This window comes from Echiichthys vipera, assembly GCF_963691815.1.
Source record: "Echiichthys vipera genome assembly, chromosome: 11".
Taxonomy (NCBI): domain Eukaryota; kingdom Metazoa; phylum Chordata; class Actinopteri; order Perciformes; family Trachinidae; genus Echiichthys; species Echiichthys vipera.
Genome location: NC_139836.1, coordinates 30,754,763 through 30,767,206, shown reverse-complemented (window position 1 = coordinate 30,767,206; position 12,444 = coordinate 30,754,763). Strand labels below are relative to the sequence as shown.

At 41.1% G+C, this 12,444-nt stretch overlaps 1 protein-coding gene across 1 annotated transcript in view; it reads right to left on the bottom strand.

Annotated features, from left to right (window-relative positions):
- Positions 1 to 10,942, bottom strand: part of prkg2l (protein kinase cGMP-dependent 2, like) — a gene marked incomplete at both ends in the record, with an annotated part of 100,527 nt that extends 89,585 nt beyond the window's left edge. The window contains 2 exons of the mRNA XM_083922985.1: positions 7,802 to 8,164; positions 10,821 to 10,942. Of these exons, the coding sequence (XP_083779111.1) occupies positions 7,802 to 8,164; positions 10,821 to 10,942 (485 nt within the window). The remainder of the gene's footprint in view (positions 1 to 7,801; positions 8,165 to 10,820) is intronic.
- Between the last annotated feature and the right edge of the window lie 1,502 nt (positions 10,943 to 12,444).

The window sequence follows — 12,444 nt, the reverse complement described above, 5'->3', positions numbered from 1 at the left end:
CATGAAAGAGGAAGTTGCTCTATTTTCAACATACATTGTCTTAACTGCACCAGATGTCCCATACATAAAAGTCTATGCCTGAGGACAACTGCATACCAATATTGACCAACAGACACAGTGCTACCTACTTGCAACAGGAAGTCAACCTAATAAAACAAACTTCATCCTATTTACAGCAAGTATTTCATGTGTGTTCTACACTTGATGCAGAGAGACACTGTTTAGTACAAATTCTATAGCCCCAAGCAGGGGATGCAGGAAGTGCTGCAAGGGTTGAGCTAGATCGCCTGTGGTCAAGCTGGCTCCCCCGATGTGTGCTGGGTCGAGGGCCCATTCATCGCTGCTCAAAGCAGTTATTCTAAAATGTTATTTGGGCCTGCGCGGCGACTGCCAGTCGGCCAGCGGAATCCCCATTGAAATTGTGCTGTTTATTATTATCATTCCTGTCTCCATTCCCCAATTTTGCCCCTTTCCCAAACTGAAAAAGTTGTCTTACTTTGCATATCTCTTCGGCCGGATCTGAAATTAAATTTTTTTTTTGGGTTGGTCGCACATGGTCGAAGCAAAAAGTCTCTTGCCATCATGACCTTAACCCAACAGGAAGTCAGCCATCTTGTTTTTAATTAATTCTGCTCAAAACAAACTCCTCCCACAGATTTCAACCGCTTCACTTCAATTTGCTACAGGTCATCTACAGACTGAGCTGAGCCTAAGACTTAGGCCCTAAGTTGTGCTCTGCAAGTCTGTAAATCAAAGGGGGTGGCTGCTAGGGCATAATAAACTTTTGTTACTCGGCAACTACATACAAGTGGCTCTCACGCCCACATACTTGATCCAATTAACTTAAAACGTTCTGGACATGATGATGGCTCTGCCCCGATGTATTCATTTCCCACTTTACTCATGTAACAGGAAGAAGTTTCTTTAAAATACATTCTTGACCCCATCAAATTCATTCCACCTCTAAGACATGCAGAACAAGTTGGTAAAGCTAAATTTTGAATGCTGTAAAGCTGCGAGTAATGGCATCCATGTGGCACCACAGTTCCTTGCCAGGAAAATACTTTTGACTTTTTAATGATTTAATGAACCTGTATCATCATGAAAATAATGATACGGGCTGAGGATGACTACGTTAGTGCCTCTATATAGCTCGCTCGTGTCACCCCACTTTGTGGAAACAGGAAGGGCCATATTTTCCATTGACATAGTTTGATTCACTCCAAACTTCACGTGTGATGAGGGACCGCCTCTGAACACACTCATCCAAAACTGCTTAGCGTCGCCTGGTGGCCCGAAGGAAACATTGCATTTTTTGCCTCCTCCTGACGGTGGTGTGGTGGTTACCACTGTGGCCTCACAGCAAGTGGGTTCGAATTCCGGCTGTGGAGTTTGTATGTTCTCCCCGTGTCTCTCCAGGTTCTCCGGCTTCCTCCCACAGTCCAAAGACATGCATGTGTTAGGTTAATTGATGACTCTAAATTGCCCATGGGTGGGAATGTGAATGGTTATCTGTCTCTGCAATAAACTGGCGTCCTGTCCAGGGTGTACCCCGCCTCACGACCCCGATAGGAACAAGCGGTTGAAGATGGATGGATGGATTATTATTAGGTCCAGAGCACCTACTAAGTCGACGAGGACCCTATTGTAATTGGAATGATGATTATTAGGGCCTGAGCACCGACAAAGTCAGCAAGGACCCTCTTGTAATTGGAATGATTATTATTATTATTAGGGCCCGAACAACGACGAAGTCCGGGAGGACCCTATTGTAATTGGAGTGATTGTAATAATTAGCGCCCGAGCACCAACTAAGTCGGCCGAAGACCCTATTGTAATTGCAATGATTGTTATTATTTTTATTGTTATTATTAATTAATTATTTAGTAATAGTGATATACTATCACTAGTCTAATGAACCATATATACTATATACTATCCTGTGTGTAGGTCTCTGCTGATCGTGGTGGTGCCTGCTGTCGTGGTCCTGCATGACGCTTCCTGCTACTTCTGTAACTATTAGTCATTTATGCCATCACTAGTCTTATAAATTATAAAATTTGTACCCATAAAAACACCATCAGTGCTATGTCTCGCTGTATCGTAGCTGCTATTGCCACTACTCATGATTGATCATGTTTGCCACCATAATTATCATTGTCACATTCTATCACCTTAGCTGTGCTTGTTTCTACTATTCTGCTGTATTAATTGCCATAACATATAAGTCATATTCACATAACTATAGATATTATTATAGTTACTGTTAATCTTTGGTTGCTTGCATCTCTGGAAGTGTGTCTTCGTGTTTGCCCTTATCTCTCTATGTCCATCTGTCCGTCTTTTGTCTCTTTCTCTTTTCTTTTCTTCAAGACAGATGTTAGTCCTCCATAGAGCTGGGTCTGTCCGATGTTCCTGCCTGTTATAGGGAAGGTTTTTGTTTCCACCGTACTCTACGGGGGGATTATTGGATCTATGTAAATCATAAATAAGTCATAATGTGGTCTTTATCTACTCTGTAAAGTGTCCTGAGATAACTTTTGTTGTGATTTAGCACTATAAATAAAATTGAATTGAATTATTATTATCATTATTATTGTTCCTCCTCTTAATTCACATTTTTGAGGACCTAAACATGTATTACTTTCTGTGAAACTTTGCACACTGATCAAAAGTGTTGACAAATTTGATATTTTATGGGTCTCAGTCTTGGGCGTGGCAAATTAACTTGATAGCGCCCCCTTGAATATTTGCAAATTCCAGCCCCTCAATACGCTTTAACCTACATGTATGAAAATTGGTAGGCATGTGAAGAATGCAGAGACACACAAAAAATCCTTTTGGAGGTATGCCCTAAACACAACAGGAAGTCCGTCATTTTGATTTGAAGATGTCATTTTGGTTTATTTTTGGCCGTTTTTTATCAAAAACTTTGCTCTGTACTTTAAAGAACTCGTCCTAGAGTCTTCAACGGAATGAATTCAAAGTTTGTCTGTACACCTTCAAGACATGGGCGACGCTAAATTGTGCAGCATAAGCATTTTCATCAATCAGTCTGGCATTGGCAGAGCCTCAAATTTTGCCGCCATGCCATGAACCAGGAAGTGGTCTTTAAGACTTTAAAATCATGACTATGCCTTGTCAAATCCATCCTTCTAAGGCATGATTGGCCTCTCGGCCTGAACACATCTATATGACAATATTTACGTATAGTCATAGTGCCCCCTGCTGGTAACAGGAAATTACATGTTATATACTTTGATGTCCTCGGGCTGACTAGTTCATCACATCCTCCTTAAAAGTGGTGATGAGAGCCTTAAGACGTGAATGATGCTTCACTGTGACCATGGGACGATGTTGTGTAATGGCACAGCTGTGGCGGCACGGCGAATTTCGATGCAACGCCATGACAAAAGACACCACTGAAACTGCACACCAGGTTTTCAGATCTCTTCTAAACTTCACATGTATGATAAGAGACCCGCCCAGATGTACGACAATTTTGATTCATAGTCATAGCGCCCCCTACTGGCGACAGGAAGTTCAATTTTATATGTTTTGATGTCTTTCCTAGCCGGTGGAACACATCCACCTCAAATCCTGTCAGCACATATTTAAGACCTTCATGATGCTTGTTCATGTAGCTTTTGGCTTGTCATCAAATTCTGTTGTCGTGACGACCATCCTTCGCCGTGAAACAGGAACTGGTTGTAACTTCAACATACATTGTCCAATATGCCCCAAATCTCTCATGATTCATAGCAGTAGGGTGCGCTATGCTTATTTAGTCATAAGCATAGCGCACCCTACTGGCAACAGGAAAAATAACAAATATCTACTGATTTACATGCAACTTATATTCTGGGTTCTACACTTGATGTAGGGTAACACCATGCATGTTTTGTGTATGTTGCGTAATGGCATGGCAGGCTTTACTGCCCACTATAAACAGGAAGTCGCTCCAACTTTAGCAGGAATTGCCCAAACTGCACCACATTCCCAGAGATGGTAAGAGTCAAGGCCTGAGGACTACTACATGCCAATATCGACAAACAGACAGAGCACCACCTACTGGCAACAGGAAAAATGACAAATATCAACCGATTTACATGAAACTTACATTGTAGGTTCTACACCTGATGTAGGGAATCATGATGCATGTTTTGTGTATGTTGGGTGATGGCATGGCATCCATTTTGTCCCGCCCGCCATAAACAGGAAGTCGCAACTCTCTTGCCCAAACTACACCACATTTCCCAGAGATGATAAGAGTCGAAGCATGAGGACAACTACATGCCAGTAGCGACTAACAGACACAGCCCCCCGACTCCCCCCCCCCACCCTCCTTCCGCTCTCCTCACCCATTCAGCCCCTCCCCCTGACCCCCCCCCCCCCCCCCCCCACTGCTCTTCAATCCATCCCCCCACCTCTATTGTTGTACCTGTTTCTGGCTATTTGTCTGGATCACCATTACCCCATGCCCCCTTCGCCTTGTTTCCCTGTCATCCTTGTCATCCTTGTCTCCTGTTGTTTATCGTCTATATATTACCTGTCCTACTCTGTAAGCGACTTTGGGTCTCTGAAAAGCGCTATATAAAATAAATGAATTATTATTAATTATTATTAATTATTAATTATTATTAATATTATTATTATCTACTGGCAACAGGAAATCTGACTTGTATGACAAAATAATTCAGATTTACATGAAATTCTCAATATCTAAAGCACACTGCCACGAGTGCCAGCGACCAGTCACCTCCCCCAAATGCACCGGGTGCGAGGGCCCGTTCATCGCTGCTTGCAGCTTTAATTATTATTATTATTATCATTATTATTATTCCATTTTTGAGGGCCTAAACATGTATAACGTTATTTAAAACTTTGCACACTGATCAGAAGTGGTAAATTTTTTTATATTTTATGTGTCATGGCGTGGCAAATTAGCTCGATAGCGCCCCCCTGAATATTGCCAAAGTTGAGCCCCTCAATGCGCTTTCACCTACAAGTTTGAAAATTGGTAGGCATGTGAAGAATGGAGAGAAACACAAAATATTCTCTTGGAGGTAAGCCCTAAACACCCAAAAGCCCAAAATTTCGATTTGAACATGTCAGTTTTGGGCATTTTTGGACGTTTTTTTCAAAAACTTTGCTCTGTACTTTAACGAACTCCTTCTAGAGATTTCAGCAGAATGACTTCAAAGTTGGTCTGTACACATGACCTTACATTGTCCAATCTGTCCGAAACTTCTCAGGCATGATTGGACTGTCGGCCTTGTCACATCTATGTGACAATAATTACTTATAGTCATAGCACCCCCTGCTGGTAACAAGAAATGACATGGTTTATACTTTGATGTCCTTATCCTAACTGGTTCATCACATCCTTCTTAACAGTGGTGATGAGAGCCTTTAGACGTGAATGATGCTTTATTGTGAACATGGGACTATGTAATTTAACGGCACAGCTGCCAACAGCAAGTCAACCATTTAAAAAAAATTTAATTAAATTGACTTTACCAATTTGCGGCAGTAGCTCAGTCCATAGGTGACTTGGTTGGGAACCGTTGGTTCGCTGGTTCGAGTCCCTGTGTTGACCATGAATGGAGCGTGGACTGGTGGCTGGAGAGGTGTCAGTTCATCTCCTGGGCACTGCCGAGGTGCTGTTGAGCAAGGCACCGAAACCCCAACTGCTCGTAGCGCCGGTCACTGGCAGCCCCCTCGCTCTAAAATCCTTCCATTAGTTGCAAGTAAATAGATCCTGTCTGTGCATGTGTGTGTATTTCGGGCCTGTGTGTGTGTAAAATGAAAAAATAGAGTGAAAATTGAATTTCCCAATTGCGGGACAAATAAAGGACTTCTTCTTCTTCTTGCTACAAGTCATCTACAGACTGAGCTGAGCTTAAGTTGTGCTCTGCAGGTCTGTAGGTCAGAGGGCATGGCTGCTATGGCTCAACCCTGTTGCTCGCCATCTACATACAGGTGTGTCTCACGACCACTTACTTGATCCAATCAACTTCAAACTTGCTGGACGTGATGATGGCTCCGCCTTGATTCTCTCAATGTATTAATATCCCATTTTGCTCATAGCGGCCCCCAGTGGTAACAAGTGAACTAAAATATCTTAAAAATACATACTGACCCCATCAATTTCATTCCACTTTTAAGACATGAACAACAAGTTGGTGAAGCTTCATTATGAATGCTGTTAAGCTACGAGTAAAGGCTTCCTTGTATCAACACAATTCCTCACCAAGAAAATATGTTTGACTTTTTGATGTCTTTAATGTACTCGTATCATCATGGAAATTGATACACAGGTCAAGGGTGGCAAGGTATTTGATCTGATAGGAGCATCAACCATGGCATAGTGTGGCAAAATGCCTCTGCGACCCCTTTAATTTTTAAAATACCCCTCCCCATTGGGCTTTTTTGTGGACTAGGAGCATGAATATCGGTACACCTGTGTACGTCTACAAGACAAACAAAAAGGTCTCTGGCACCAATAGTCTACTCTAAACAGGAAGTCAGCCATTTTGGTAGGTCATTTCGCCGTAATTACCACATGTTGTATTTTAACTAACCAGTACTAGGGATTTTATCCAATCCACTTCACCATGCTGATCTGACATTGTGTGAATGTCTGTAGGTCATACGTGCCATGCTGCCACCATTTTGAACCAATTGCCTTGCATATTCAAGCAGCTCTCTCTCCCACATACTTCATCCAAACTGATTTAAAATGTATGAACATGACAACAGCCTTGCCCTCTATGCCTCCATATGGTCAAAGGCGATCTCATGTCGCCCCCTTGTGGAAACAGGAAGTGCCATTTTTTTTCATCTACATTGTCCGATTTCCTCAAAATCGGTCCATGGCGGTCCACCCCTGAACATACCAGGCCATGCTTAGTTATGCTCCTACTGCCCCCTGGTGGATGAACCATCAACTTGTCATATATCCTTCATGCTTTATACAATTCGCTCCAAACTTCATATGTAGGATGAGGGACCAAACCTGAATGCATCTATCCACAACTGCTTAGCGCAGTTGTGGATAGATGCATGGATGAACAGAAAATTGCATTTTTTGCCTCCTTTCAGTTTTTTTCTCCCTTCTTGCTTCACCCCGAAGCCCCTTCATAGCCGCTTGCAGCTTTAATTGTAATTGTAACTTGTGCTCCATTATACAATCATACTGGACCATACTGGTAGGTTTTTCCCTATTTAGACTTAGATGTACATGATTATCAAAATAATGCTATAGAGTTTTAGATTAGAATGCATTTTGTGTCCTTAGAGCAATACTTTATTCCCATTGTTTGTTCAGAAACATTCCAACTGCCAGCATATGCCTTGATTCCACATAGCTCTGTGTACATATGCAAGTCAACAGAAAGTGCATTGATTTCGTTGGGTACCACTGTGATCTCTGATGTGTTCGAGAAACTCCCACTTTCCCTCCCACGTGTTTTGTTTCAGTTTGAAATTTATCTTGTGAAATTCATTAATTCCACAGGAAGTTTTTAATTCAATTAACTAGTTCAGCTAGTTAGAACATTGTGAATTTTAGTAGCCCTACTGTTATTTTGCCAAAAAGTTAGTACAGGGTTCACCACCTAAATCAAAGTTAACTAAAAGCAGAAGTTCATTATTCCAAACATTGACATCCATTCTGATTGGTCTGTTCCTTATATATTGTGTACAGACCAGCTCACTCTATGGTCTTGACTAATGTAATCCACTGTAGTGAGTGAGACATCCTACAGTAGGTATTGTGTGTTGTTTCCCTTTAACTTACTGTGGGTCTTTGCAGATGGACTTTGCACTGGAGATGTGCGCTGCTCTGAACCCTCCACAGAAGTTCTCTGAGGTGGGTTCAGCAGAGACACCCTCTTTTGCTTTGAGCCTGTGGTGGACCTCCACGGCCACCCTGTGGAAGCGGCTGGGACCCTGGTTGATGACGCTGAAGCGCCGGTGGCTGTGGTGGCACAGGGCCAGTGGAGAGCGGCCCAAGCTATTGTAGCCAATAGCATCCTGGAGCTTGTCGATCTGGGAGATCTTGGCCTGTAGTTCCGTCTGGAGATGATGTAACTGAAGCGCCTGGGCTCGGAATTCTTGGTCCCGACGTGCCAGCTCCGCCTCTAGGTGGTTAATCCGCAACCTGAAGATCAGTATTGGTTCAATCACTAAATACACAAAGACAGCCTCATAAGCCAGACTACTGGACACAAACTTACTCTCCACTAGTGCTGTCAATCTTCCTTTATAATCATATTTGAATTGCATTCCTTATTGTTCAAATTTGTTATGCTTAAAGGTTGAATATGTAGAATCTTTATTAAAAGCTGTACTTAAAATAATACACCCATGGGGCATTTTGAGGGGTACATAATGAAAGTATTGCTTTTCCATAGAATATATTTAGTCTGAATTAATATATATCTTTTTTTAAATTTGGCCGGTTTGACAGTGACTTTCTGGCACGTTCTGTTTACATTGTACCAGCAGTCGGTATTGCCAGAGTTGTCTGTTGTTTGGCGCAGCTAGATGGTTCAACTGTGCATTTGTCAGTTTACCCATCTCTATATTCATTGTCACCACACCACTGCCTGACAGCTGTCTTTTTGCAAACCTCAGTCACTCCATCTCTCCATCTGCCTTCAGCCTCACTGTCACTGCTGTGGAAGCTGCTACTCTGCTCACACCCATCAGACTACAGAAAAAAAGGAATCATTCTAAGTTGAGAGCTAGCTAATAGATTCCAAACCACTCAAAGAAGGACTTCAAGTTGAAGACTGGCTAACGTTAAATACCGTTGTCAAATTAATTGATTAGTCAAAATTAGCCGTTACCCTGTATGATTCAACACTTACCATGGAGTAGGCTGATCGCTTGACAAACTCGGCAACAAACCTGGCAACCCGACTGCTTGAATAAGTTTTTGTTGTTGCGACTACGATCTTGAGACACTAGATGGCGGTGTCCTGCTCATTCTCCATATTCAACCTTTGAATTAATCCTACCCTAAATATTTGACTATACCTGTCCGCTATCAGGCATGGGATTGTTATACGCCCTATCCACAAAAGGGCATTTCAACATTACATTTGAAATGACCGAAAGGTGATGCTTGCTAGTAAGAAGACATCACAAAAGCATTTTGTGTTTATACAGGTAATATGGCTGGAAGGGTGAGATTCACTAATGTTAGCCACACAATAATAAAAATATACATTTGAATAGTAATTTCAGCATTTGATTAGAATAAATATTTTTACCATTCCATTCATATTTGAATCACGAAATCCATTCCAACAGCCTTAGTCTACACTACAAGAAACAATGCAGATAACATCCAGTGAGAAATGTTGAGCTTAACCATAAACATGATGGACAAATCAATAAATTAGGGGAACGTTGAAATAGAAACATGACTCTTAAAACAACAATTTAAACTTAGAGTTATTTATATAACTTTTAATTTATTTGCTCTACCCTTGGTTTCCCCTCATGATGTCATGATAGGGTCTAATCGCCAAAGACTTTTATTCAATCATGTTTTCGTTTTTTTTTTAAATAACTTTCACATCTAAAAATGGAATCATTAAGTCTTCCTGTTTTAAATAGCCTTTGTGGAAGAAAGAGCCACCACGGTGGGAAAAGAAGAGGCTTCTTGCCAGAGGGTCTGGAAAAACATGAGTGATCGCTTTGTCAAAACTAAAAAACAGGTCTTGTTAAACATCGAGATGGGGGCAATGATTTTGGAGAATACTGCATTGAGTATAAACGCCTTTGTACATGCTCTTAGCTTACAAGGTGTCTTGTGTGCTTTACATCTTGCGATGGGTATCAGGCTGTGCTGTTGTAAAATTAATGAGCCCTCAGGCAACACCATTCCTAACCCTAACCTAGGAACCCTGACATCCATTAAACTGTCTTTGAACCGTACTGTCACCCAAGCAACTTTCTGTCTTGAATTATGACTCAAACTAATAAATCAATTATCAAAAATAGTTGGTGATTAATTTAAAAATTGACAATAAATAGATTCAATTGTTACAGCTTTATCTGGATCTCTTTTTATCCTCTTCATTATACGAGATAAGATATTTCTTAGTACCACAGAGGGGAAATTTCTTATTCACGGCAGCAAAGTGGATAGCACACATAAAGGAAGCATCAATAAGGAATAAGAAATTGGAGAAAAAATATAGAAAAAAATATGAACAATATAAACACTGTTTTAAATTTACAAATGTACACTAAGGCACAGACAAATAAACACACATGTACATTATAATTGAAATTGTCATTATTTATAATTATTGTTTTTGGTGTGTGTGGTCTACTGGGAGCAGTGCTGGTTGTACAGTCTGACAACTGCAGAAAGGAAAGACCTGCGATAATGCTCCGCCAACACTTTGGGTGACGCAGCCTGACGCTGAGGGGGCTATCCAGTGCTGTTAAAGTTTCCTGTAGAGGGTGGGAGTCATTCTCGATGAAAATTAAATTTATTATTTGTGCCAAGTTCTAGCCCTCACAATTTGTCACAGTTTTCATCCTATTTCAGTCTAACACAGAACTTTATCCATTTGCAGTGGGAACATGAAAACATATACAGCAGAACACAGACACACACACACACACACCTCCGTATAACACATAGGATAAAATAATACAATAATGAGAAGAATGAAGTGTATATTCACAGAGAACATGGTAAAAACCTCCTTATAATTTCACACAGGTACATCAGAGGTCATCCTGTAATCTAACATTAGAACACATACTGTATATTCATGAGGTCTGATTCTAACCTGAGCATGTCTGTGTCCACGCCAGGAGGGTCTGTGTGGATGGAGGCCATGCAGCTGTTATCCTCAGCCCGTGGGGCTTTTACCAAACCATTGCCCATGGCCAGGCATTGGCTGGTCAACATAGGAATGGCCCTCAGTCTTACTGGGATGACTCTGAGAGGAGGCTCTGCAAGCAGGCAAGGTGCTCTTTCTTCTTTAATGCCTCCTTTCTTAAATGTGTATGTTCCACAGAAATGAAAATGAATACTCTGACATACGACATGATCAATCAAACAATTTTGATTCTTAATATGAAATTAAAACTTGTCAAATATCAGCTTTGGATAGTCCTACACATACTATTTACTCAGAGCTTATGGGTGAACAAACATTTATGCAACTGTTCAAAACTTCCTACACACCATGCACCTGTCAATGTACAATCTGTCAGTTATCCTTATACCCCTATATACCCCTCAAAGATTCTCACAATATCTAATGTGTTTATCAAGAAAGAGAACAATGTCGTTCATTTACTTACAGAGTGGATGAGGGATGTGTTGAAAATTACAATCCTGATGCTCTCAAACACAGATGATATGATCTCTCTCTCCCTCTAAAATCCACTTGTGTCTTATTTGGTTTCTGTCCACAAGCAAAATGACTCTCTCACCATTGCCAGTTGTGTCACCAAGAAGTGGATATGCTGATGAAGTATTTGGCAACCCCTGGTGGCCTAGTAGTGTTTGACATGTTGAGAGGGAGCGGGCAATTACATAACCTGGTTTCATATACAGTGCCTATCATAAGTATTCACCCCCTTGGGTGTTTTACCCTTTTATTGCTCTCATAAATCAAACATTGTCAATAAAATTTGGCTTTTTTCACACAAAAAAATATTGGAAAAAACTCTTTAACGTCAAAGTGAAAACAGATTTCTACAAAATAATGCCAATGAAACAAAATTATATAAAGAAATATAATTGCATAATTATTCACCCTCTTTTAAATATAATGGTCTAATTTAATAGAGGTCCATCCAATTGGTGCCAATAGTCTCACAAATAGTGTAATGAAGATCACCTGAGTGGTGTGGGTGTGTCTCAAGTGATTGAGGTATAAAACACCTGTGTCTGAAGGGTCCAGAGACTGGTTGATCTATATTCCTGGCTACAATTACACCATGAAGACAGAAGAACACTCCAGGCAACTCCGGGCAAGGGTTATTGAAAAGTACAATTCGGGGGATGGATACAAAAAAAATTCCAAGGCATTGAACATCCCCCGAAGTTCAGTGAAATCAATCATCAAGAAATGGAAGGAATATAGCACATGTGTGAATCTGCCTAGATCAGCCGCCCTCGTAAACTGAGTGACCGTGCAAGCAGGAGATTAGTGAGAGAAGCCACCAAGACCCCTACGACTACTCTGAAGGAGTTACAAGCTTCAGCTGCTGAGATGGGAGAGACTGTGCATATAGCAACTGCTGCCCGAGTTCTTCACCGGTCAAAGCTTTATGGGAGAGTGGCAATGAGAAAGCCACTATGGTAAAGTGGAAGAAGATTCTTTGGTCTGATGAGACCAAATTTAAGCTTTTTGGCCATCAGACAAGACGTTATGTTTGGCGAAAACCAAACACTGCACA